Source organism: Protopterus annectens, chromosome 4.part0 (assembly GCF_019279795.1).
Source record: "Protopterus annectens isolate FY-2018-M chromosome 4.part0, PAN1.0, whole genome shotgun sequence".
NCBI lineage: Eukaryota > Metazoa > Chordata > Ceratodontiformes > Protopteridae > Protopterus > Protopterus annectens.
In genome coordinates, this window is record NC_056733.1 from 835,443,441 (window position 1) to 835,466,553 (window position 23,113).

General features: G+C 42.4%; 1 protein-coding gene across 4 annotated transcripts in view; it reads left to right on the forward strand.

Moving 5' to 3' along the window:
• Window positions 1-23,113, forward strand: part of SEPTIN2 (septin 2) — a 1,307,428-nt gene that overhangs the window by 147,209 nt on the left and 1,137,106 nt on the right. For 3 of the 4 annotated variants that reach the window (XM_044068783.1, XM_044068782.1, XM_044068785.1), the window contains one exon: window positions 4,176-4,281. In XM_044068783.1, the coding sequence (XP_043924718.1) occupies window positions 4,176-4,281 (106 nt within the window). The remainder of the gene's footprint in view (window positions 1-4,175; window positions 4,282-23,113) is intronic. The other variant, XM_044068784.1, reaches the window with a different exon arrangement.

Genomic DNA, 23,113 nt, shown 5'->3' on the forward strand with positions numbered 1-23,113 from the left:
ATGCTACCGCTGCGCCACCGCGGCACTAGACCCATTGTGAGAATACAGTTTTCAAAGTGAGCAGGATGCAGGGGTGTGTCCAAGGAGGAATACATTTTGTGAGACAGAAGGGTATTCATGCCTCTTGGTAACACTTTGGTGAGGGCACACATGGAGTAGTGCAGGAATTTTTATTTAAACGGTATGACTGCTTATGATTTTTCCTATAGCTTTCTGTGAGTGATATCACCTAGTGAAGCAGAAAGAGCTGCTAGATTTGACACCCATGGACTAGGTTGAGCAAGCTCTCTTGTCTTTTTTTTTTTTAGACCATGGGGTTGGACTGTGTGGCTGTATCCTGCTTGCTTTTTTTGGGTAGGGCATTGGTGTACTTTGTAATATGGAAGCTTTCACACCCTTCCTGCTATTATTGTCCTTGGGCATTATACGTTTTGTGTGGCTAACGTATGAGATTAAAACCCTAATTTTTCAGTTTGACCCCCACTCCCCAAGAGAATGAATGATTGTACAGTAGGTAGCAAGTTTTTGTTTGTGTACCACCTGTGTTGGAAGTAACAGGAAAAAAAAATGTATGGTTACCAAGTTTTGTCACAGAATGAGAAAGTACAGCAAATTAGTTTAAGTTTGTGTATTGAAAGAGATTACTTCAAAAGAGCTTCGGTTAATAGAAATTCTTATAAGACTTATAAGTAGCCAAACAAATAAGAAAACTGCACCAAGCTGACACACCAAGAATTTAATGATGAAACAAAAAAAATTATACAAATTGTGGTAAGCGCTTTCATGACTAAACTCGTTTCATCAGACACATGAATGAAACTAAAAACAGCATTTATAGTCTAACTAATAGTCAGCTGACATTTAGAAATCACATGTTTGTTTAAACCCATCACAGACCCTATTATAAGACTATTAAAACATGCACAAAATAACAGAAAATGTATATAAAAGCATGTACATATATGTAGAACAGATAAAATACTTTAAAACTCGCTGTTAAGCATAGTTAAATGCCTGGCACATAATAAAATAAAACTAAACTTCTAGAATCACTATAAAAATCTATGCAGGTATATGCATATAGAAAGTATATGTGTATATACATATGAAATGTATATATAGAACACAACTATAAGTGTAAATATATTTTACAAACACATAAAGTTAGCATTTCAGGTGACAAGATTTCAGAAAGCCTGGTCTCAATGGTATTTCTTCTTTAAAACCCTATCTCTCAGCATTAAGCGAGAGAATCCATTTCTGCTCAATACTTTCAGTCAGATTTTCTATATCACCACCTCTTATATTCAGATGAACAACTTCAATGGCAAAAACCTAAAGGTGTATGTAGAATCATTCTGTTTAATGGTTAGCTAAAGCATTGGTTTCCTTTCCATTATTTATGTCTTGGACATGCTCAAGGATCCTATCCTTGTCTTGCCCACGTAATACACGTAGCATTTCTGGCAAAAAGAAAAATAAACTGTATTTTCAGTTCTGTAGTCAACATAATTATAACTTGTGATTGTAAATTTACGTATAGGATGTGTGAAAGTCCTATTACTGTATAAATATTTGCATGCAGAACACCACCTGCATGGAAAAGTGCCTTTACATACTGATTGAGTAGGTTTATATAAATCCGTTCTATTGCATAGATGTTGTTTTAAGGACTTTATTATTTCTAAAAGAGAGTGACGGAATATTCCCAATTTTTTCTAAAAGCCCTGGTACTTCCTGTAAAATATGCCCGTTTCTCTTAATAATTCTGGTGTATTCATTTATGTCACTTGAATATTGGAACACAACTCTGAATCCATTGTTATCAGGAGCAAGATTGTCACCATGGTTATTCTGTGTACCATTTGTTAAATAAGGTTTGCATCTATTTCCTCTTTGTTTCCACGCTTGCTCTATAGTGGAGTCAATCTCCTGTTCAGAGTAGCCTCTCTAAGAATTCACATTTCATATTGACTAAAGCTACTCCTGCTTCATCATCCCTATTGTGTAGCCACAAAACCCTGTAGACCTGTCCTTTAAGTACGTTCCTAGGGATGTGCCTTGGGTGCATGCTAGTTTTATGTAGTAAAGCATTCCTTCGGGTAGGTTTTCTGTAGATGCTATTACTTATTACATTCAAATCAAATTTCTTGACTTATACATCCAGGAAGTCAATCATAACATTCTATGGTACGTCCGTTTTGTAGATTGTTTTTATGTTGTGGAAAGGAAATGTGAGTGAACTTACCAATTTTGTGAATTATCTACATACTAAGGCCCAATTTTTAAGGTTCACTTACCAGCATTCAAGTATTGAGATTGACTTCCTGGATGTAAAAGTCAAGACATTTGATTTGAATGTAATAAGTACTAGCATCTACAGAAAACCTACCCGAAGGAATGCTTTACTACATAAAACTAGCATGCACCCAAGGCACATCCCTAGGAATGTACTTAAAGGACCAGGTCTACAGGGTTTTACGGCTACACAATAGGGATGATGAAGCAGGCGTAGCTGTAGCCAATATGAAATGTGAATTCTTAGAGAGAGGCTACTCTGAACAGGAGACTGACTCCACTATAGAGCAAGCGTGGAAACAAAGAGGAAATAGATGCAAACCTTATTTAACAAATGTTACACAGAATAACCATGGTGACAATCTTTCTCCTGATAACAATGGATTCAGAGTTGTGTTCCAATATTCAAGTGACGTAAATGAATACACCAGAATTATTAAGTGAAACTGGCATATTTTGCAAGAAGTACCAGGGCTTTTAGAAAAAATTGGGAATATTCTGTCATTCTCTTTTAGAAATAAGTCCTTAAAACAACATCTATGTAATGGAACGGATTTATATAAACCTACTCAATCAGTACGTAAAGACAATTTTCCATGCAGGCGTTGTTATGCATGCAAATATTTATACAGTAATAGGACTTTCACACATCTTATATGTAAATTTACAATCACAAGTTATAATTATGTTGACTGCAGAACTGAAAACGTGTATTACGTGGGCAAGACTAACAGAATATTCAAGGATAGGATCCTTGAGCATGTCAGAGACATAAATAATGGAAAGGAAACCAATGCTTTAGCTAACCATGTTAAACAGAATGATTCTGCACACACCTTTAGGTTTTTTGCCATTCAAGTTGTTCATCTGAATATAAGAGGTGGTGATATAGAAAGTCTGACGGAAAGTATTGAGCAGAAGTGAATTCTGTCGCTTAATGCTGAGAGATAGCCTGGTCTCCGTGGTATTTCTTCTTTAAAACACTTTCTGAAATCTCATCGCCTGAAATGCTAACTTTGTGTTTGTAAAATATATTTAGACTTATAGTTGTGTTCTATATATACATTTCATATGTATATACACATATACTTTCTATATGCATATACCTGTATAGATTTTTATAGTGATACTAGAATTTGTTTTATTTTATGTGCTAGGCATAACTATGTTTAATAGTGAGTTTTAAAGTATTTTATATGTTCTACATACATGTACATGCGTTTATATACATTTTCTGTAATTTTGTACATGTTTTAATCGTCCTACAATAGGGTCTGTGATGGGTTTAAACAAACATGTGATTTCTAAATGTCAGCTGACTATTAATTAGACTATAAATGCTGTTTTTAGTTTCGTTCATATGTCTGATGAAGGACGAGTTTAGTCGTGAAAGCGCTCACCACAATTTGTATCATTTTTTATTTTATCATTAAATTCTTGGGTGTGTCAGCTTGGTGCAGTTTTCTTATTCATTTGGCTTTTTACTGTTAGCTGCACCTGCTTTGCTTCAAGCCGTTTTGTTTCTTGAGATTAAGACTTATAAATATGCGTTTTTCAATAAAAACTTATGATAAAATAAATCAAATGGAGTTGGTTTTGCAGCGATTCATAACTTCAGAATATTTCAGCGTGATCTTGTTTGTCTTATTTTCTGTAGTCAAAACACTAAGCAGTAATGATGCTTGATTTCCTGTTTTAGAAATTATTTGTTGGAATTTTTTATTCCTTTTGTTTAAATAATCAAGAAGTTCTGTCTTGCATGAACCTTAGTAAAGATTACAGTAATAATGAGCTTGACTAGTGTTTTGCGCATATTTTTGAACTTTATAGCTGTATCTATATCAAGGCCTTAATGCTTTTTTTCTAATCCATTTTAGCAGTTTGCAGACTCTGCTGGTGGATATGTGGGATTTGCCAACCTACCAAATCAGGTTCACCGAAAATCTGTTAAGAAGGGCTTTGAGTTTACTCTAATGGTTGTAGGTAGGTGATGCATAATTTACTGCATTCTTTGGTTGCAATGTAATGAAGAACCTGATTGCATGTGTGCCGTTTGAGTGCAGTAGTTTTGTTGGCTTGAAAAGGTGAGTATGAACAAGTATTTCTTCCAGATGTGAGTTGCTGGAATGGGAGTTCAAGTATTTTATTAGGGGAGCATGTTTGTTTGTAATTATGGTAGAGGGTGATTCTTGATTTTGTTAACTCTTTTTTTTTTTTTTAAGATTTGTAAATGCATCATACATAGCATGTGGCACTTCTGTGTAGCTCTGGGTGGAATGGATTTCTATTTGAAGTTTATAACCTTTAACCCTGGGGTAGAATTGTTAAAAATGTTCTGTGCATATGATGTGTAAGTATGGGGAAAGGACAACACCAGTGACTGCTCCTAGACTGTACCCCACCCCAGCCCTAACAAAGAATGTTATTATTATTTTCGGTTATCCTGTTGTTACTTGGACAATTCTGGTAGTATAACACCTAGGGCTATTGATTGCTGACATGCTTAATGTTATAGTTCTGGGTTTGAGTACCTTCACCCTCCACTTGCATACTTAGCAGTTCAGAGCAGGTTATTTATCCTGAGCAGTGCTGATAGTTCATAGCTGAAAAAATAGCTGTTTTTCTAATAGTGTTTTTAAGTTGTTGAGACCTAAGTTAACCTGCATCTTTTCAGGGTTGACGTGGGCACAACACTGTTGTAAAGTGACTTGCTCAGTTATGGAACATGTATGTGGGTATTTTTAAATTAGTTGGTAGGGTGTAGCAGATGTAAAATACATGTAAAGACCCCACACACACACCCTGCCAACACTCTTCTCACTGTGCTTTGACATGCGATTGCTGAAAGTCACATAGTCGCTCTTGGCATCAGTACTGGTTATAGTGTAAGAGGAGTTTTGAGACTACTAGCATGAAAGCACTCCTTGGGTAGAATCAAACAGGTTCACTGGGACAGTTCTGAAAAAGGTATTATACAAGCTTTATGTAGTAGTATAGCAGAATAATTTTGTACCTCAGAATAAAGCTGTTAATTAATACGATACCAGTGTAAATGCAGTCTGTTTATTTTCAAGTCCAGGCTGGTGGGGTATATTTAGTTGGAACACGTGTCAGAATGCAGATGTTCTTCGTGTTTCACTGTTGCAGTCATCACATTTGGGTTATCCCTGCCAGGGTAGCCCTCGGCCGGCCCGAATACCGGAGGCTTAGTATTACCTTTTGCAGAAAAAGGAATATCCAAATTTACCCATACTTAGACAACTGCCTAATTCAGGCAGACAGTCAAGAAAAGCTGCTCAAGCACCTGGCCTTTGTGAAGTCCTTACTGACCTCCCTAGGGTACACTATCAGTGAAAAGAAATCCCAAACTAGTACTCACCCAAAGGATTATATTCCTGGGAGCAAGCCTGGACACAGCATCCCAGATGGCATTCCTTACACCAGAAAAGCAAACTTACCTAACAGCCTACTTCTCTCAACTAGCCACCAGACCCCAGTTATCTGCAAGGAAAATCCTGCAAGCTCTGGGGTTCATGGCATCTTGCATTCTACTCATTCCATATGCCAGACTGCATATGAGGAAACTTCAATTGTACCTAAAAACAGTGGCGGCTGGTGACTTCAAATCAAAGGGGGGCTGCAGGAGACAGGTAAATGGGTGGGTCAATGGGAAGGGGTGTGGCCATCTAGAAAAGGGAAGGAGCTATGCTCAAAACCACAAAAAACTGTAACTTTAATTAAATACGCTGCCCTGGGTGCCAAACCGTCACTATGAGAGTCCAATTAAGACAAGATGAAGTGTAGAAGAAAAAAATATTTCAATGCATTGGCTGCATGACAGCTTACTTAATATCTAGATGGAAACAAAAAGTTTGTGAGGCATGAAAAAATAAATTACTTTTTAAATACATTACTGGAATGCCAGTCAAAATCAAGTATAAGAAAAACAAGCAGCACTCATTTCAAACCACTTCTCCTTGCACTGCAGTTCTAATTATAATTTATATTCAGCTTTATTAAAGTACCAAGTAACATGCTGAAATTGGCAATCTCTGTGATACCCAATCATACCCCCACTTTTAAAAAAAAATGTTTCTTATCCAAAAAAGACCTGTTGCCTAACAACTATCTGCTTGTTTCATGGGGAAAACATGATCAAAGTAAAAAATGAAAAGCAAACAAGAAACAAGCTCAAGCTACATTGCTTAAAGGATTACTGTGCAGGTAATGGACCACACATGATAGATGGCATTCTGTTTGGTTTATAGGTAAAGCCTGCAAAGATGACTGCAAGTCTCCAACAAATGTAAGGAGATTCTTAAAATAATGTAATCCTGTCCTTTATTACAAATACTGTCATATGCATTTCAATACCCAAGGTTTATACATTATCTAGTTATGTAAGTATTCTCTGCATGGCAACAACAGAAAGGCTTTCTATGTTGGCAATTCTTTAACAGTATGCTTATTAAAGCTTACTTGCATCTTACAATCTCAGACAAGCTTACCTGATGGTCATTAAAGCATTGCTACTTAAGCAACAGGCACTTTGAGTAATAATAATTATAAATCAACAGTATAAAAATGACAGAAACCAGAGCATTCTGCAAAATCAAGGACAGAATAAAAGTAGCACTTGTGTCTACCTTGGATGGGGGGGAGGGTACTCTGCATATTTACACTCCATAACTGCTCCATGCCTTGCTTGGACACATCCAGAGTCACTACATGGGGGAGTGGGGTGCAACAAGTATGTCACAATTTGAAATGTCTCTGGCTGACTGTGATGGCCCTGACACATTTGTCATACCTCTCAACCTGAGAACAAGAAATATGGACAGAGCCATACATAGAAGTGGGACAGAGCCATACATAGAAGTGGGACAAAGGCCAAAACAATGAGGACAATTTTTAAATATTGCTCTTATAAACCTAGAAAGGTAATAGAATAATAGGTCTTGCATTAGTATGAATTTTCTGAAAGGTACAAAATCTGAAACTCAAATGTCTATCATTATTTTCTAACTTCATTCTTTAATGATTTGCCACTAATTTGCCAAAAAAACACAATTTTATGAAAAATGGACCAAAAATGTGATGCAAAAATATAAAATAGCCACACAATACAACTGGGAACCTGTCAAAGAAGGGACACTTTTGTAATATTAGCACTGCTAACTTGAGCAGCTGACAAAATAAAAGAATCTACATGCATTTCTTAAATAAAAGTAATCTATAACTCTTGATTATTACAGTTATTTCTTATTTGTAAGCCCTCCACGTTTTCTTCCAAAATTGCCATTTTGCGGCGGGATTATTAGGGGAAGAGCAGCATTTTGAGCCAAAATCAGGGACAGTTGAGAGGTTTGAGGTTTGGATATGCCTAATTCTGTAAAGCAATTTATTTGCATGTAACTCTCAACCTGTTAATGCAGGAAATCTGGACAAGGCCAAATATACTGGGGGAACATATAAACAGTACTATAAATTGTTGTATAAACTGTGACAATTGATAGAATAACAGGTCTTGCTTTAGCATGCATTTTTCTGAAGGTTATGAAGTCTGAAACTCGGTGTCTGTCATTATGTAGTGACTTAATTCCTAAATTATTTGCCACACATTTTATGAGGAACAAACCAAAAATAAGAAGCAAAAATCTATTCATTCTATGAAAATCTGGATAGTTGAGAGGTATAGTTCAGCCGGGGCTGTCTTGAGTTTGCCACCCTTCCTCCTCACAAAATCATGGTCGAATGGAGCCTCTCCCCTGCAGCCATTCCAATGAACCATTACTTGGCTGTTTCACCCCATTTACCATAAACACTAATGTGCATACTGCTTTACTTCTACAATGATTTGGACTTCATTTGAAAGCTTTGTTTTGCAATTTACAGCACAAACACCAAGACTTCTGCTAAATGAAGCATTGCAATCTCACAATGAAAACAGACTTAGCATTACAACTTCTCTGCCTTGAAACTCACATTCATTGCAACAGCATTGAAACCCACATTCAAAGAAAATACATTTTGTCAGTTGCAGGTAAAGATTAACTTTGAGCTGTTTTCACATCCTAGGCCCCTTGGACACGAAACATACATGTGGTCTTTGATGCACCTTCCTGATTGTATTAAATTATATTCCTTGTACAATATAGTATAGTTATTAGAGGGTGTTTGAAATTTGTTTGGAACATTTTTCCAGTAAACAATGAAACAAAATGCATGCACCAATAATGACAAAATTGCCCAATTCAGAACATTTTTCCAGTAAACAATGAAACAAAATGCATGCACCAATAACTACAAAACTGTCCAATTCAGAACATTTCTATCATAAAAGTCTACTCAAACTTCTACAGTCCACCAGTATCAGTAAATATGCACAATCTCTGAAGAAGTAAAAGTCATCTAAATAATTCCACATTAAAGAAATCTGTAACTAATGAAGAGGTTGCTGCTAGCAAACGACTTTATATTTCATTGTTTCATCTACAAATAAAGTGCCTGTTGCCCTTGAGGAATAAATTGCCTAAGTTGCATTAAAAATGATAAGCTAGTAATATTGGCAACAAGGAATGGATGGCAAACTGATAACAGGTTCATAGTTACTAGGTATCTTCACCAAAAAGGACTGCAGCATCCACACCCTTTACAATACAGTACAGTATAAGCAGTGCATATACCTACTGTGGGAGTAAAACCCACAGCCTTCTGTATCAAAAGCAAGTACACTACCTATTTTGATATTAACACGAGCAGACTCTGCATAAGCAGCACTAAACTTTTGTTCCCCTGCAGCTCTCAGCTTGTAAAATCTACTTTACAATCAGCTGCATCTCTGAACTTTGCAGCACAAGAAATCTGGAAAAATTCAAAATTTGGGGGGGGGGGGCAAAAGACCAAAAAACAGGGGCACATTTTAAACATTGCTTGTAAAATGTTGGAAAGTTGTTAGAATAAAATGCTGTGTTACCACCATACATTTCACTGCCAAGTATTGAACCCAAGACCCTGTGCAGCAGTCAGAGCAACATACCACTATGCCAAAACATCTGTTTTATGAAAGAAAGCAAGACTGAAACTTAAATGGCTATCATTTAGTGAATTCAGTTCTCACCATAGCTGTCAACATCTTAGCACAAAACACCTGAACAAAGCCAATAATGGGGGAATACAGCCCCCAAACATTTTCATTGAATTCAGTTATCACCATAGCTCTCAACCTTGGCACAAAAAAGCTGAACAAATCCAGTAATGGGGGAATACAGTCCAAAAATAGGGTCAGATATTGAGGACACCAGAGCAAACCCACACAAACCCAGGGAGGACATGCAGACTCCACACAGAAGGCACCCCAGCCAAGAATCAAACCAGACATCCTCTAGCTGTCAGGCAGTAATGCTACCACTGCACCACTGGCTGTGTTAAGTAACAAAAATACAGAAACCACAGATTTTATGAGGAACAGAACAGAACAAATATAAGGCAAAAATCTGCAAATGTTTTACAAATGGTGGTGGGTAGGGAATTCAGGCTGTTGCCAGTTGGGCCCAAAGTACAGGGTTCAAGCCTTATTCTCTACCCACCACCATGTAGCAACTGGGGCATTTCACACATACCATCTAATGTTAATTTTTTGAGTGTCTGTAGTAGAGAAATATTGAAGTAACGACCACAGCAAGCAATAGAGTTTTTGGTCAGTAATGATTACATGTTGGGCAGTAATAGAATTATAGCAATATCTTTATTTGCAGATTAGAAGGTCAGCTAAAATAACACCTGCATATCAGGATATGCCTATGACAGACAACCACAACAACTGAAATATCTGAGCAAGACTATGTACATATTCATGTACACATCCCTCTGATACATGTACATATGCAAACTTGCTACTTGTTTCTCAAAAACACTCAGCAAAGCCCCTTTAAATAAACTCCCCAAAGAACCTATATTTTTAAAATAAACTTTAGTCAACAATTTTGCTTAGGTTTACAACAAATCTTGTCAGAAATGTAAATGTGGTAAGGCTTGAATGATGAACACTTGTATCCTCTGCACCAAATAATATATAAAGAATGGGTGCATAAATCACCTCCACAGCTAGCAAATAGTAACACATGATGAATAGGTTATGGTCTCTCACTCTTCATCACTGCAATCTAATTAATATGCAAGGGGTGAATGGCCTTAAAGGTATACACTAAATATGCACTACTGGTGTAGGTAATTGCCAACACTTGCTATACCAAAATAAGCTTTACACTTTATGGCAGCAGATCAGTGTTATAATAGTTGGCTCCCAGGATTTAAATAACAGTAGAATGAGCCCAGTGCCTTTCATTGCAAACTTGTCCAAAATTACACACGCGCGCGCACACACACACACACACACACACACACAACCTTCTGATCCTCCGTAGTGACCCGATTCTGTCCTCTGCAAGCTAAGTCCTCCGTAGCAGCCCTGATCACCTCCATAACTGCAAGCTAAGTCTGCCGTAGCAGCTCCCATCACCTCCATAACTGCAAGCTAAGTCCTCCGTAGCAGCCCGATCAACTCCACAACTGCAAGCTAAGTCCTTCGCTCCATAGCAGCCCTGATCACCTCCATAACAGCCCGCACAGGCTGTTCTGTGTTTGCCCGCGAGACGTGAGCAGGCTGGAGCCTCCAGCCTGCGGGCAATGCAGTCAGGTGTGCTTCAGGTCTGTGCGATCGTCACCGCACAGACCTCTGGGCTGGCAGGGTGGAGTTCCTTTCCTTCCCTATCCAGACTGCCTAACTGAGCAGTCTGGAGTTCAGGAAGTAAGCATGCATGTGTGTGGAGTTCTGGACTGCTTAACACAGCAGTCAGGAACTCAGCACACATGCGTGGAGTTCCGAGACTTTCGTGAATTTTTTATTTTCATTTTCTACAGTGGGGGGACACGATTATTTTTCTTTTTGCAGGTGTGGGGGGGGGCTGCAATCCTGCAGTCCTATAGCGCGAGCCACCCCTGCCTAAAAAGCCTTTGGTGTCAACACTCTCAAAACCTGGAAACTCTTATACCAATGATACCTTGCCTAAGGAAAGATTTTCTTTGGTGGGCAGCAGCATGCTCCTACAACAAGGGAGTACCTTTCTCACCACCCCTGCCACCCAGACCCTTACCACAGACTCATCGGACTATACCTGGGGTGCTCACCCGGATGGCAGGTGCATACAGGGCCAATGGAGCCCACAGCAAATCCATCTGCACATCAACCAGAAAGAGAGCATGCATTGACAGCTTTCAGACCCCTACTCTCCCCAGGGGCTCTTCTGATCAAAACAGACAACACTACTGTAATGTGGTATATCAACAAGCAGGGAGGGGCTTACTCCTACCCTCTATGCAGGCTGGCCATGACCCTTTGGCACACAGCCTCTGCCATGCAACTCCACCTGTTAGCACAATTCCTGCCAGATTATCTAAACTCTCTGGCAGACCACTTAAGCAGCAGGGAGGGACTCACTCCTACCCTCTATGCAGGCTGGCCATGACCCTTTGGCACACAGCCTCTGCCATGCAACTCCACCTGTTAGCACAATTCATGCCAGGTTCTCTAAACTTTCTGGCAGACCACTTAAGCAGAAATCTTCTGTACCCACACGAGTGGCAGCTAGACAAAAGAGCCTTCACCCCAACAACTCAGTAATGGGGCACCCCGAAGGTTGACCTCTTTGCCACTGACACCAACCATCAGCTCAGCAAGTTCTGCACCAGAGAACATCACAGCATGGCTTGGAAAATGGGTGCCCTGTCCTTCCCCTGGGTCAATCTATCGGTCTGTGCATGTCCTCCACTACCTTTCATCACCAGGGTACTGCTAAAAATAAGGGGGGAAAACCAAGGGCAATTCTTATTGTTCCAGACTGGCCTCCCCAACACTGGTACCCACTGCTGCGCAGCCTGTCCACACTGCCACCATGGCATTTCACTCCGACCCCAACCCTCCTGACTAGAGAGAAGGTGAATTCATGCATCCCCAATTGCAGACCCTCAGTTTGGCAGCCTGGCTTATTCCCTGACCACTGATCAATCTTCTACCCTCACTAAACAGGTTTTAGATGTTTTACGTGAGGCCAGACGCCCTAGCACTAGAAGGTCTTATGCTTACAAATGGAAAAGGTTCTGCACGTGGATTCAGGCCAAGGGAGCCGATACAGTACAGCCCTCCCTACTTCTCATCCTGGATTACCTAGCTGACCTGCTACACAGTGGTCTCTCCTTTTCCTGTATTAAAATTCAAGCCTCTATCTCTGCTCATTTCCACACTGAGCAGCCCCTTTTTCTCACACCCTCTGATCAAACAATTCCTAAGAGGAGTTAGCAACTTGAGGCAACCCAGAAGAGCACCCACCCCAGCTTGGGACTTTAACTTTGTGTTGGAAAAGCTCACTGTGCCACCCTTTGAACCAGCATCTTCAGCAGAGCTAAAATTTCTCCCCTGGAAGACCACTTTTCTTCTGGCCCTCACTTCAGCCAGAAGAGTCTCCGAGCTCCAAGCACTCATGGCTGTGGAGCCCTTCATCATCTTCCATGCTGACAGGGTTTCCTCCGGACTAACCCATCCTTCATGCCCAAAGTGGTGTCCAGTGTGGCTGTCAACCAATCCATTCATTTGCCCACCTTTTTTCCTAACCCACAAAACAAGGGGGAAAGGATCCTGCACTCTAGATGTGCACAGACAGCTCAAATTCTTTCTAGACAGCACTAAACCATTCAAAGTTTGAACAATTACTGGATGTTCATAGTGTTTCACTGTTGCAGTCCTAACAAATGGGTTATCCGGCTCCCGGTAGCCCTCGATCGGCCAGAATACCAAAGGTACGTAAAAATGACATTGGCTGCCGTAGATTGTAAAGGATGTCAGGGCGTTCGATAACAAAAGGAGGCAGCAGACATCCCTTCCTCAGTCTTCCTTGCCGTGGAGCCCGAAGCAGAAGCTTTTCATGCACGAGTGCCATTCAGCAGTTTACCTTTGTTGGTTTCCGACTGCAAAAGTTGAAGTCTACTACAGCTAAGTACCCAGTTAGTAATCCTCTTTTCTTGCCTTAACGAATGTCAGAAAAAGTTAGTAATTGCCTTACCTGTGGAAAGCAGATTCCCCATAGAGATTTTCATTCCTATTGTATTATTTGTTTAGGCCTTGACCACGACGTTCCCAATTGTGATCTCTGATCTCTGTGCCTCCTATAATCTGCGTACTATCCATCGTCGGGCTAAGATTTTGGCTAGGCATTTTGAAGTTTGGCCTAAGTTCATTGGTATGGTGTCCGACGGTCTTCAGACTTCGGCTATTCCGAAGAAACGTAAGGATAAGGACCACGACAGGCCTCAGAAAGCTAAGTCCTCAGATGATGTTAAGTTGGTTGTCAGTCAGGCGGTAGCCAGTGAGACGCCTTTGCAGTCTGCAGATGTACAACCACAGGCCTTGATTGAGTCTGAGTCCCTTGGGCCTTCGACCTCCATTTTGCCTTCCGACCTGTAGCTGGTCACCTCTTCTGCTGGAGCTGGAACCGCTAAGCTGACTCCAGTGTCTGAGGCCTTCGTTTTCCATTCTGACAGCAAACTTATTCCTTCGACTTCTGCTGCAACTTTGGCAGTTGCTAGGCCTCCCGAGTCCTTCAGGCTTGCAGGTAAATCTTCCATTCGTAAGCCTGTGAAAAGGCAGGCTCCAGTTTCTTCTCGTTCCCCTCAATCCCAAATGGTTAAAATGGCTAATGATCTGTTGACTCTTGTTAGGGATTCTCAGCCTCGTCCCCCTAAAAGGAGTAGGGATGTTTCTCCTGAAGTTTTGTCCTGTTCAGGGTCTGATTCTTCCAGCATTTCTGCTGATGAAAAGGAATTTTCTCAGGCTTATTCTCCTTTTGAGGATTCAGATGCAGAGGAGTCCATCCCTTCGGCCTCTCCTCCAGAGGATTTCTCTTTTGGTGATGCTTTAAATTACCCTCAGGGAACATTTTAAATGGCAAAGTCAGGATTATCCCCAATCTAAGAAACAGATTGGGGAATTTCTGGATTTACCTCAGCATAAGCTTCTTGCTATTCCCCCTCTGTTTGAAGTTGTTGATGATGTTTGTCTGGAAATTTCGACTCCAAATTCGGTTCCTCCTGCTCCCAGGAAACCTGACAAGGTACTACAGAGTCCCTGATTTTCATCTGTTTCTTTTCAGGAACCCCTTGGTGGATCCAGAGTTCTCAAGGCCCTAAGGGAGATAAGGCCACTGTTACAAGGAATCCTTTTCCCTCTGACGGAATTTAGGAGCCTAGATAGGTGGGGCAAGAAAGTTTATACTTCTGCCACCCTAGCTAGCAGGGCTACCAATTGTCTTTTTCATATGCTGAAGTATCAACAGCACACCTTGGAGGCTATTAAGTCTAGGATAGCAAGTGTACCTCTTTTGGCAGAGAGTAAAGACATGCAGGATTTACTGAATTCAGCCAGTCTTGTCAATAAGCATTCTTTACATTGTGGTTTTGACATCCTTGAAGCTTCCAGCAGGGCTGCGTCTACTGGATCTGTTATTAGAAGGCATGCTTGGCTCAGAGAACGGCCTCTTCCAGAACCTGTCAAGGCTAAGCTTTTGGATGTACATTTGCATAAAGACAGTCCTTTTGGCAGCAAAGCAGAGGAGGTACTTAAGAAGATGGAGAATAAGGCCAAGTCCATGCAAACTGTTAAGGATTTTCTGCAAGTTCAACCCCCTCGCTTTAACAGGAATTATCCTTCCAAGAGTTGGACCTTTCCTGATAGCAGACAGAACCGTTCCAGGACTAGAGGTTACAAATCTTCTAGGGGGCAGGAGGCTACCCCTCAAAGGTCTAGACGTTGGCAGGCTTCCACTTCTAAGGTGGGAGGTTCCAAGCCTGCATCTTAGTCAAAGCACTCTGTTACTTTTTCCCAACTTCTGCCTGTTTTTGCTTGCCTGGAGAGTCCTTTAGGGGAAGGTTGGCCCTTTTCACATGTCTGGGCCACTATCACGGATGACAAATGGGTGCTCAGAATGGTGTCCCTGGGGCACAAGTTTTCTTGCCGTACCTTTCCAGCTTTCAAGGGATTCCCGGACGCTCCTCCAAACCAAAGGGCAGAAGTAGAAAATAAAATTTGTCTTTGTCTCATCTGGGAGCAGTAGAATTGGTTCCTGCTCAGCAGGTAGGCCCGGGCTTTTATTCCAGGCTTTTCCTAGTTCCAAAAAAGAAGTCACCTGGCGTCCTATCCTAGATCTCTCCATTCTGAACTCTTTTTTTCTAGTAATTCCAAAGTTCAAAATGCTCACTTTGCATCATTTGCTACCAGTGCTAGAAAAAGATTCCTGACTGGTAACCTTGGATCTCAGAGGCTTGTCTGCACATCCCTATCAGGGAAAGTTGCAGGCAGTATCTTCGTTTCAGAGTGGGCAAGCAACATTATCAATTCTCTGCACTGCCCTTTGGCTTATCTACTGCTCCCAGAGTCTTCACAAAGTGCCTGGCTCCAGTCATTGCTTTTTGCAGACAGAAGGAAATTCATATTTATCCACACTTGGATGACTGTCTGGTTCAAGCAAGTTCTCAGGAACAGCTGTTAAAGGATTTGGAATTTGTAACGACTCTTCTGTCATCCCTGGGTTACTCTCTCAATGTGGAAAAATCAAAACTGGTACCATCCAAGGAGATAACATTCCTGGGAGCGAGTATGAATACAGCCGCCAGATATATCTCACCCAAGAGAAGTAGACAACTATTTCAGTTTACTTCAAGGACTTGGCAAGCCTGTCCCTGCTCCTTGCAAAGAAGTACCTGCAAGTTCTGGGGTTCATGGCATCTTGTATTCTCAGGGTTCCATATGCAAGACTGCATATGAGGAAATTGCAATGGTACCTCAAGAACATTTGGTGTCAACACACACAGGACCTGGCTATGATGAGTCCTCTGCTTCCATCTCTGCAGACAGAGTTTCTATGGTGGACGACAGCCTGTCTACAGAACAAAGGCATACCTTTTCGACCACCTCCTGCCACTCAAGTTCTGACCACAGGCGCATCGGACTATGCCTGGGGAGCACATCTGGATGGCAGATGCATACTGGGACATTGGAACGCTCGGCAGATGCACCTGTACATAAATCTAAGAGTTGATTGCAGTTCAGCAGGCCTTACTAGCTTTCAGCATCTTCTTTCTCCAGGGACCCTGCTTGTCAGAACAGACAACACCACAGTCATGTGGTACATAAACAAGCAGGGAGGGACTCACTCTTATCCCCTGTGCAGACAAAGCATGAATCTTTGGTCCATAGCAGCATCCCTGGACCTGCATCTCCTAGCTCAGTTCCTTCCAGGAAGGCTCAGTGTTTTAGCATACCAGTTGATGAGGAAAACCCTGGATCCTCACTAGTGGCAGCTGAACAGAGCAGTCTTTTACAACATCATTCAACACTGGGGCAAGCCTCAGGTGGATCTTTTCTCCTCCCTAGACAACCATCTTCTAGCTCTCTCTTTTGCACTAGACAGCATCACAGCAGAGCTTGGAAAGTGGATGTTCTGTCCTTTCCTTGGATGTTGCTATCAGTGTACGCCTTCCCTCCTCTTCCTCTTCTTCCCAGAGTATTAGTGAAGATCAGGGACAAACGACCAAGGACTATATTCTCATAGCTCCGGACTGGCCCAAACAGCATTGGTATCCACTGCTTTGCAGTCTCTCCCATTTTCCTCCTTGGCATCGTCGTCTGAAGCCAGATCTTTTGGTTCAGGAAAGGGGGAACGTTCTTCATCTTCATCTTCAGTCTCTCCATTTGGCAGCATGGCTCATTGTATGATGACTCTTCCTTTTCTTCTTCCCTTTCCCAGCAGGTGGTTGACGTGCTGAGGGAGGCCAGGAGGCCTAGCACGAAGAAGTCCTACGCTGGCAAATGGGAAAGTTTCTCTCATTGGATGTAGGCTAGAGGGGGAATCTTCTTCTCAACCTACCCTTCCTCTAATCCTGGAATACCTGGCTGATTTGCTTCAGGGTGGTCTTTCTTTCTCCTCTATCAAGATCCATGCTTCAGCCATTTCTGCTCTTTGTTCTCTTGAACAACCCATTTTCTCTTATCCCCTGGTGAAAATGTTTCTCAGGGGTGCTTGCAACTTAAAACCTCTCGGAAGGGCACCTACTCCAGCCTGGGATCTTAGTTTTGTTCTAGAGAAACTCACTCTTCCTCCTTTTTGAGCCAGCTGCCTTGGCAGATTTAAAGTTTCTCTCTTGGAAGACTGCCTTCCTCTTGGCTATAACTTCAGCAAGGAGGGTTTCGGAGCTGCAAGCTTTGATGACCGTGGAGGCTTTTCTTATTTTCCATGCAGATAGAACAAATCCCTCCTTTATGCCTAAGGTGGTTTCTATCCTGACTCTTAATCAGTCCATACACCTTCCTACCTTCTTTCCTAATCCTCGAAATAGAGGTGAAAGGATCCTACATTCTCTTGATATACACAGACAGCTCAGGTTTTACCTGGACAGGACTAAAGACCTTCGGAAATCAGCACAGTTATTGGTCAGTTTTGCCCCTGGAGCTCAGGGCAAGCCTATTTCTAAGCAAATAATTTCTAAGTGGATTGCACTTTGTATCACCTTTTGTTATTCCTTTCATGGCAAGGTTCCTCCTCAAGGGGTTAGGACCCACTCAACTGGAGCGGCTTCCACTTCTGCAGCCTTTTAAGGGGTGTCCCTACTAAAGGTATTTTGGAGGCTGCCCACATGGTCCTCTGTTCACACTTTCACTAAACGTTACAGTTTGCCTCTGATGTTCATCGTGCATACAGCTGCAGTCATTACAGATGGGTTATCCTGCCGTCAAGCGGGTCCTCGGTCGGACGAATTCCAAAGTCTAGGTCCAGCGTCGGTTGCCGTCGCTTCTTCCCTGACGTCAGTGTGGCAGGGGTATAAAAGAGGCAGCCGACGCCATTTTCTTCAGTCTTTCTTGCCGCGCGGTGCCCGAAGCAGAAGCAGTTCGTAAGTGCCGGTCGGCCAGCTCCTGAGATTTAAGAAAGTATTTCAGCCGAAGTCTTCTTGAAAGCTAAGTACCCCGTTGGGGAAACTTTTCTTGCCTCAGACCGATGTCAGACAAAGTTAATAATTGTATTTCATGTGGGAAGCAAATACCCCATAAGGATTTCCACTCTTTCTGTATACCTTACTTAGGCCCAGACCACGGCGTCTCGGACTGCCGTTTTTGTGCTAGATTCAACAAGCGCACTCTTAAGCGTCGGGCGGAGTTCGCCCTTCACTTTTTTGGCAAAAAAATTAATTATATTATGTTGTCGGATACTCCGACTCCAGTTTTGAGCAAAAGATGCAAAGATAAGGACCGACATACGAGGTCCGCACCGTCTACTGAGACCACGCTAAGGCCGACTACCAGTTCTCCGGTACTCAGCGAGGCGCCTACGCAGCCCTTGAGTACCAATGACACTACATTACCGGTGTCTTCAGTACCCGAGGTCGCAGGCTCCTCTGCCCCCATTCCTACTACAGATACCGACGCCACTCCTGGCGGGGGAAACTCAGAATTTAGACAGGCCTGCCATTTCTCAAGGGGTCTTCAGGCCTTCCTCCTTCTCTATTAAAGCCTTCACTAAATCTAAAGCAGCCATGAAAACCAAAAGACAGGTTCCTCAGACCCCCTCTCAAGGCACCATGCCTAAAAAGCAGCTGCTTAAAATGGCTGAGGATTTGATTACTCTTATCAGGGGTTCTCAACCCCCCGTCTGACAAAAGGCCCAGATTAGAGGAAGACTACTCTTCTCAGATCAAGCTTCTATTACCTCAGAACTATCTGAGGACCAGGACTATGCCTATTCTCCATTCGAAGACTCTGATGCAGAGGAGTCTATTCCCTCGGTCCACCCCCCCCCCCTGAGGACTACTCTTTTGGGGAAACCCTGCATACATTGAGGGAACACTTTCACTGTGAAGGCCAAGATTACTCGGATTCCAAGAAAAGGCTCAGGGAATTTCTTCTGCTCCCCCAGCATAGGCCCCTGGCTATCCCTCCTGTTTTAGATATATTGGATGATGTGTACACAGAAGCCAGCCTTAATCCAGATTCTTTGCCTCCAGCTCCTGTTAAACCAGACAGGTATTACCGGGTTCCTGATTCTCACCAGTTCCTATATAAAAGCCATACTGCTGACCCAGAAACTATTTCACAGGGTCCCAAGGGAATTAAGGCCTCTACTGCTAAAACCCATTACCTTCAGAGAGATTCCAGAGCTTTAGAAAGGTGGGGGAAAAAGGTGTACACCTCGGCCACTTTAACCATGAGGGCATTAAACTGTCAGTTCCATATGTTAAAGTATCAACAGTTTTTAATATCTCAGCTGAAAAGCAAGATGACACAACCAGATTTAAAAGAGTTGCAGGATTTGTTGCATGGTGCAGAGCAAGTGGGTAAGCATACCTTGCAGTGTGGTGATGCTTTAGAGGCCTCAAAGAACAAACCTTACCAGATCATGTCAAAGCTAAATTATTAGATGCACCTCTTCAAAAAGATGTATTGTTTGGTGTTAAAGCTGAGGAGGTACAAACGAAAATGGAGGAAAAAGCGAAATCAATGCAAACAGTGAAAGATTTCCTGCAGGTACAACCTCCACGTTTCAGCAGAAACTGGCCTTCAAAAAATTGGTCCTTTCCAGCCACGGACAGACCTCAAAGGGGCAGATACAGATGCCCAAGGGGTAGAGGGCAACCTCAAGGATCTTTCAGAGCCAGACAGTGGCAAGCACCAACCCCAAGAGATGGAGAAGATAGATCACAGTCTTTTAGAAAACAGACGTAATTACTTCCCCCTACACCTGCCAAGCAAAGCTTTAATGGCAGCACCTTTGGGCGGAAAACTGACATTATTCTCAAAAAATTGGCATATTGTTACAAAAGACAAATGGATTCTGGACATTATAGACAGAGGCTACAGGTTCCACTTTCACACCCTTCCAAAAATGAGAGGCATGCCAAACCTGACACAAAATCAAAGGGCAGAGGGGCAAAAACAAATTTCAGCTCTCATGGACATGAAAGCAATTCAAGAGGTACCTGCAAAAGAACAAGGTCAAGGGTTTTATTCCAGACTATTCCTGGTACCAAGGAAAGACAAAGATTGGAGACCTACCATCCTAAACACATATCTACAGGTGCCAAAATTCAAGATGCTCACATTACAGCAGCTTCTTCCCATGCTGGGCAAGGAGTCTTGGCTGGTAACATTGGACCTCAAGGAGGCATACCTGCATGTCCCTATCAGACAAGATTGCAGAAGATACCTCAGATTTCTTGCAGGTTCAACCCATTACCAATTCTCTGCATTGCCCTTTGGCTTATCTACTGCGCCCAGAGTGTTTACGAAATGCCTGGCATCAGTAATCACCTTTTGCAGACTACAAGGGATACAAATCTACCCATATCTGGACGACTGCCTGATCCAAGCGGACAGCAAAGACATACTACTGCAGCACCTGGCGTTTGTAATAAAACTGTTGAACTTCCTGGGATACACAGTCAAAAAAAAGAAATCAAAACTAATACCCTCTCAACAAATAATTTTCATGGGTGCCAGCTTGAATACAACCACCCAGATGGCCTACCTCACGCCAGACAAACGAGGACAACTGTCTCAATACTTCAGAAAAATGGCAACTTTCACCAGGCTAACTGCAAGGAAAGTCTTGCAGGCTCTGGGATTCATGGCATCTTGCATCCTACAAATCCCATGTGCAAAGCTGCATATGAGGAAACTTCAATGGTACCTAAAAAACTTATGGTCTCAACACAGCCACAGCTTGGAAGCAATTATACCACTTATTCCATGCCTTCAAAAGGAATTTTTGTGGTGGGCTCAAGCTTGCCAAAGAAACACAGGTCTTCCTTTCTGTGTGCCTCAAGCAACTCAAATCATCACAACAGATGCTTCAGACTACACCTGTGGAGCACACATGACAGATAAGTGCATTCAGGGAAAATGGACCCGAAAAGAGAAGCACCTTCACATCAACCAAAAGGAAATGCTAGCCGTGCAAAATGCTATTATGACCTTCAAAGACCTACTGCATCCAGGCCAGCTATTGATAAGGACAGACAACACCACAGTGATGTGGTACATAAACAAACAGGGGGGAACTCATTCATACCCCCTGTGCAGGCAAGCCATGACCCTATGGAACACAGCACTGGAATTGCAAATTCAACTACAGGCACAATTCCTGCCAGGGAAGGAAAACACACTGGCAGGCAACCTAAGCAGAAATATGACAGATCCACACGAATGGAAATTGCATCCTCAAGTTTTCACAAAGATAACTCAGGCATGGGGACAGCCAGATATAGATCTCTTTAATACCCACAGAAATTGCCAGTTGAAAAAATTTTGTTCAAGGACCAATCATCCACAGGCCTGGAAAGTGGATGCACTTTCCTTCAATTGGGCAACATTGACAGTCTATGCCTTCTCACCTCTTCCTCTGCTGCCCAAAGTTCTATTAAAAGCCAGAACAGAGAGGCCGAAAATGATTCTCATTGCTCCAGACTGGCCAAGACAACACTGGTTTATCCGCTGCTGCAGAGCCTGACACATTCGCCACCATGGATCCTACCTTTGGTCCCTTTTCTGTTGTCCCAGCACAACTACAAAACCCTAAATCTAGCTGCATGGAGAATTCCTTGATTTCCCAACAGATTCTCCTTTCCAAGGAGGTGCAGGATGTCATCTTGGAGGCCAGAAGACCTTCTACTAGAAAAGCCTACTCCGCCAAATGGAAACGATTTTGTGCCTGGAATCAAGAAAAGGGACAGAATCCTTGGGTAATAAATATACCTCAAATTTTACAGTACCTAGCTGAGATGTTAAACAATGGACTTTCCTTCTCCTCCATCAAGATCCACGCTTCAGCCATTTCTGCACAATACAACACAGATCCTCCTTTATTCTCTCATCCTCTCTTAAGGCAGTTCCTCAGAGGGGCAAAGAATATAAAACCCCCAAGGAAACTACCAGTCCCTGCTTGGGACCTCAACTTCGTATTGGAAAAGCTGACCCTTCCTCCCTTCGAGCCAGCTTCTTCAACAGAGCTACAATACTTGTCATGGAAAACAGCCTTTCTTCTGGCTATCACCTCAGCACACGGTTTCGGAGCTACAGGCCCTCATGGCTGTGCAACCATTCATCATTTTCCATCAGGACAGAGTTTCCTTACGAACCAACTCTACCTTTATGCCAAAGGTAGTATCCAGTGTAGCTTTGAATCAGACTATCCACTTACCTACCTTTTATCCTAATCCACAAAACAAAGGGGAAAGACTACTACATTCCTTGGACATTCACAGACAACTTCGTTACTATTTGGACAGGACAAAGCCATTCAGGAAATCTGAGCAACTCTTTGTGTCCTATGCTGCAGGTGCTCAAGGGAAGGCCATTTCCAAACAGACAATTTCAAAATGGATAGCTCACTGCATACGCTTTTGTTACTCATTTCATGGAAAAACTGTGCCTGCATGCATCAGATCCCCCTCCACCAGAGCCACAGCTACCTCTGCAGCCTTCCTCAGGGGGGTACCTACCAAGGACAGTTTGGAAGCAGCCACCTGGAGTTCAGTGCACACTTTCTCCAAGCACTATCATCTCCCACTATTCTCTAAATCTAGAGCGGGTTTTGCCACAGCAGTATTGCAGGACATCCTCGCTCCTCCTAGTTCCACTTAGTGCCTACCACCCCTTCTTAGCTTTGAGATTCTTCCCATCTATAATGACTGCAGCTGTATGCACGATGAACATAGTACA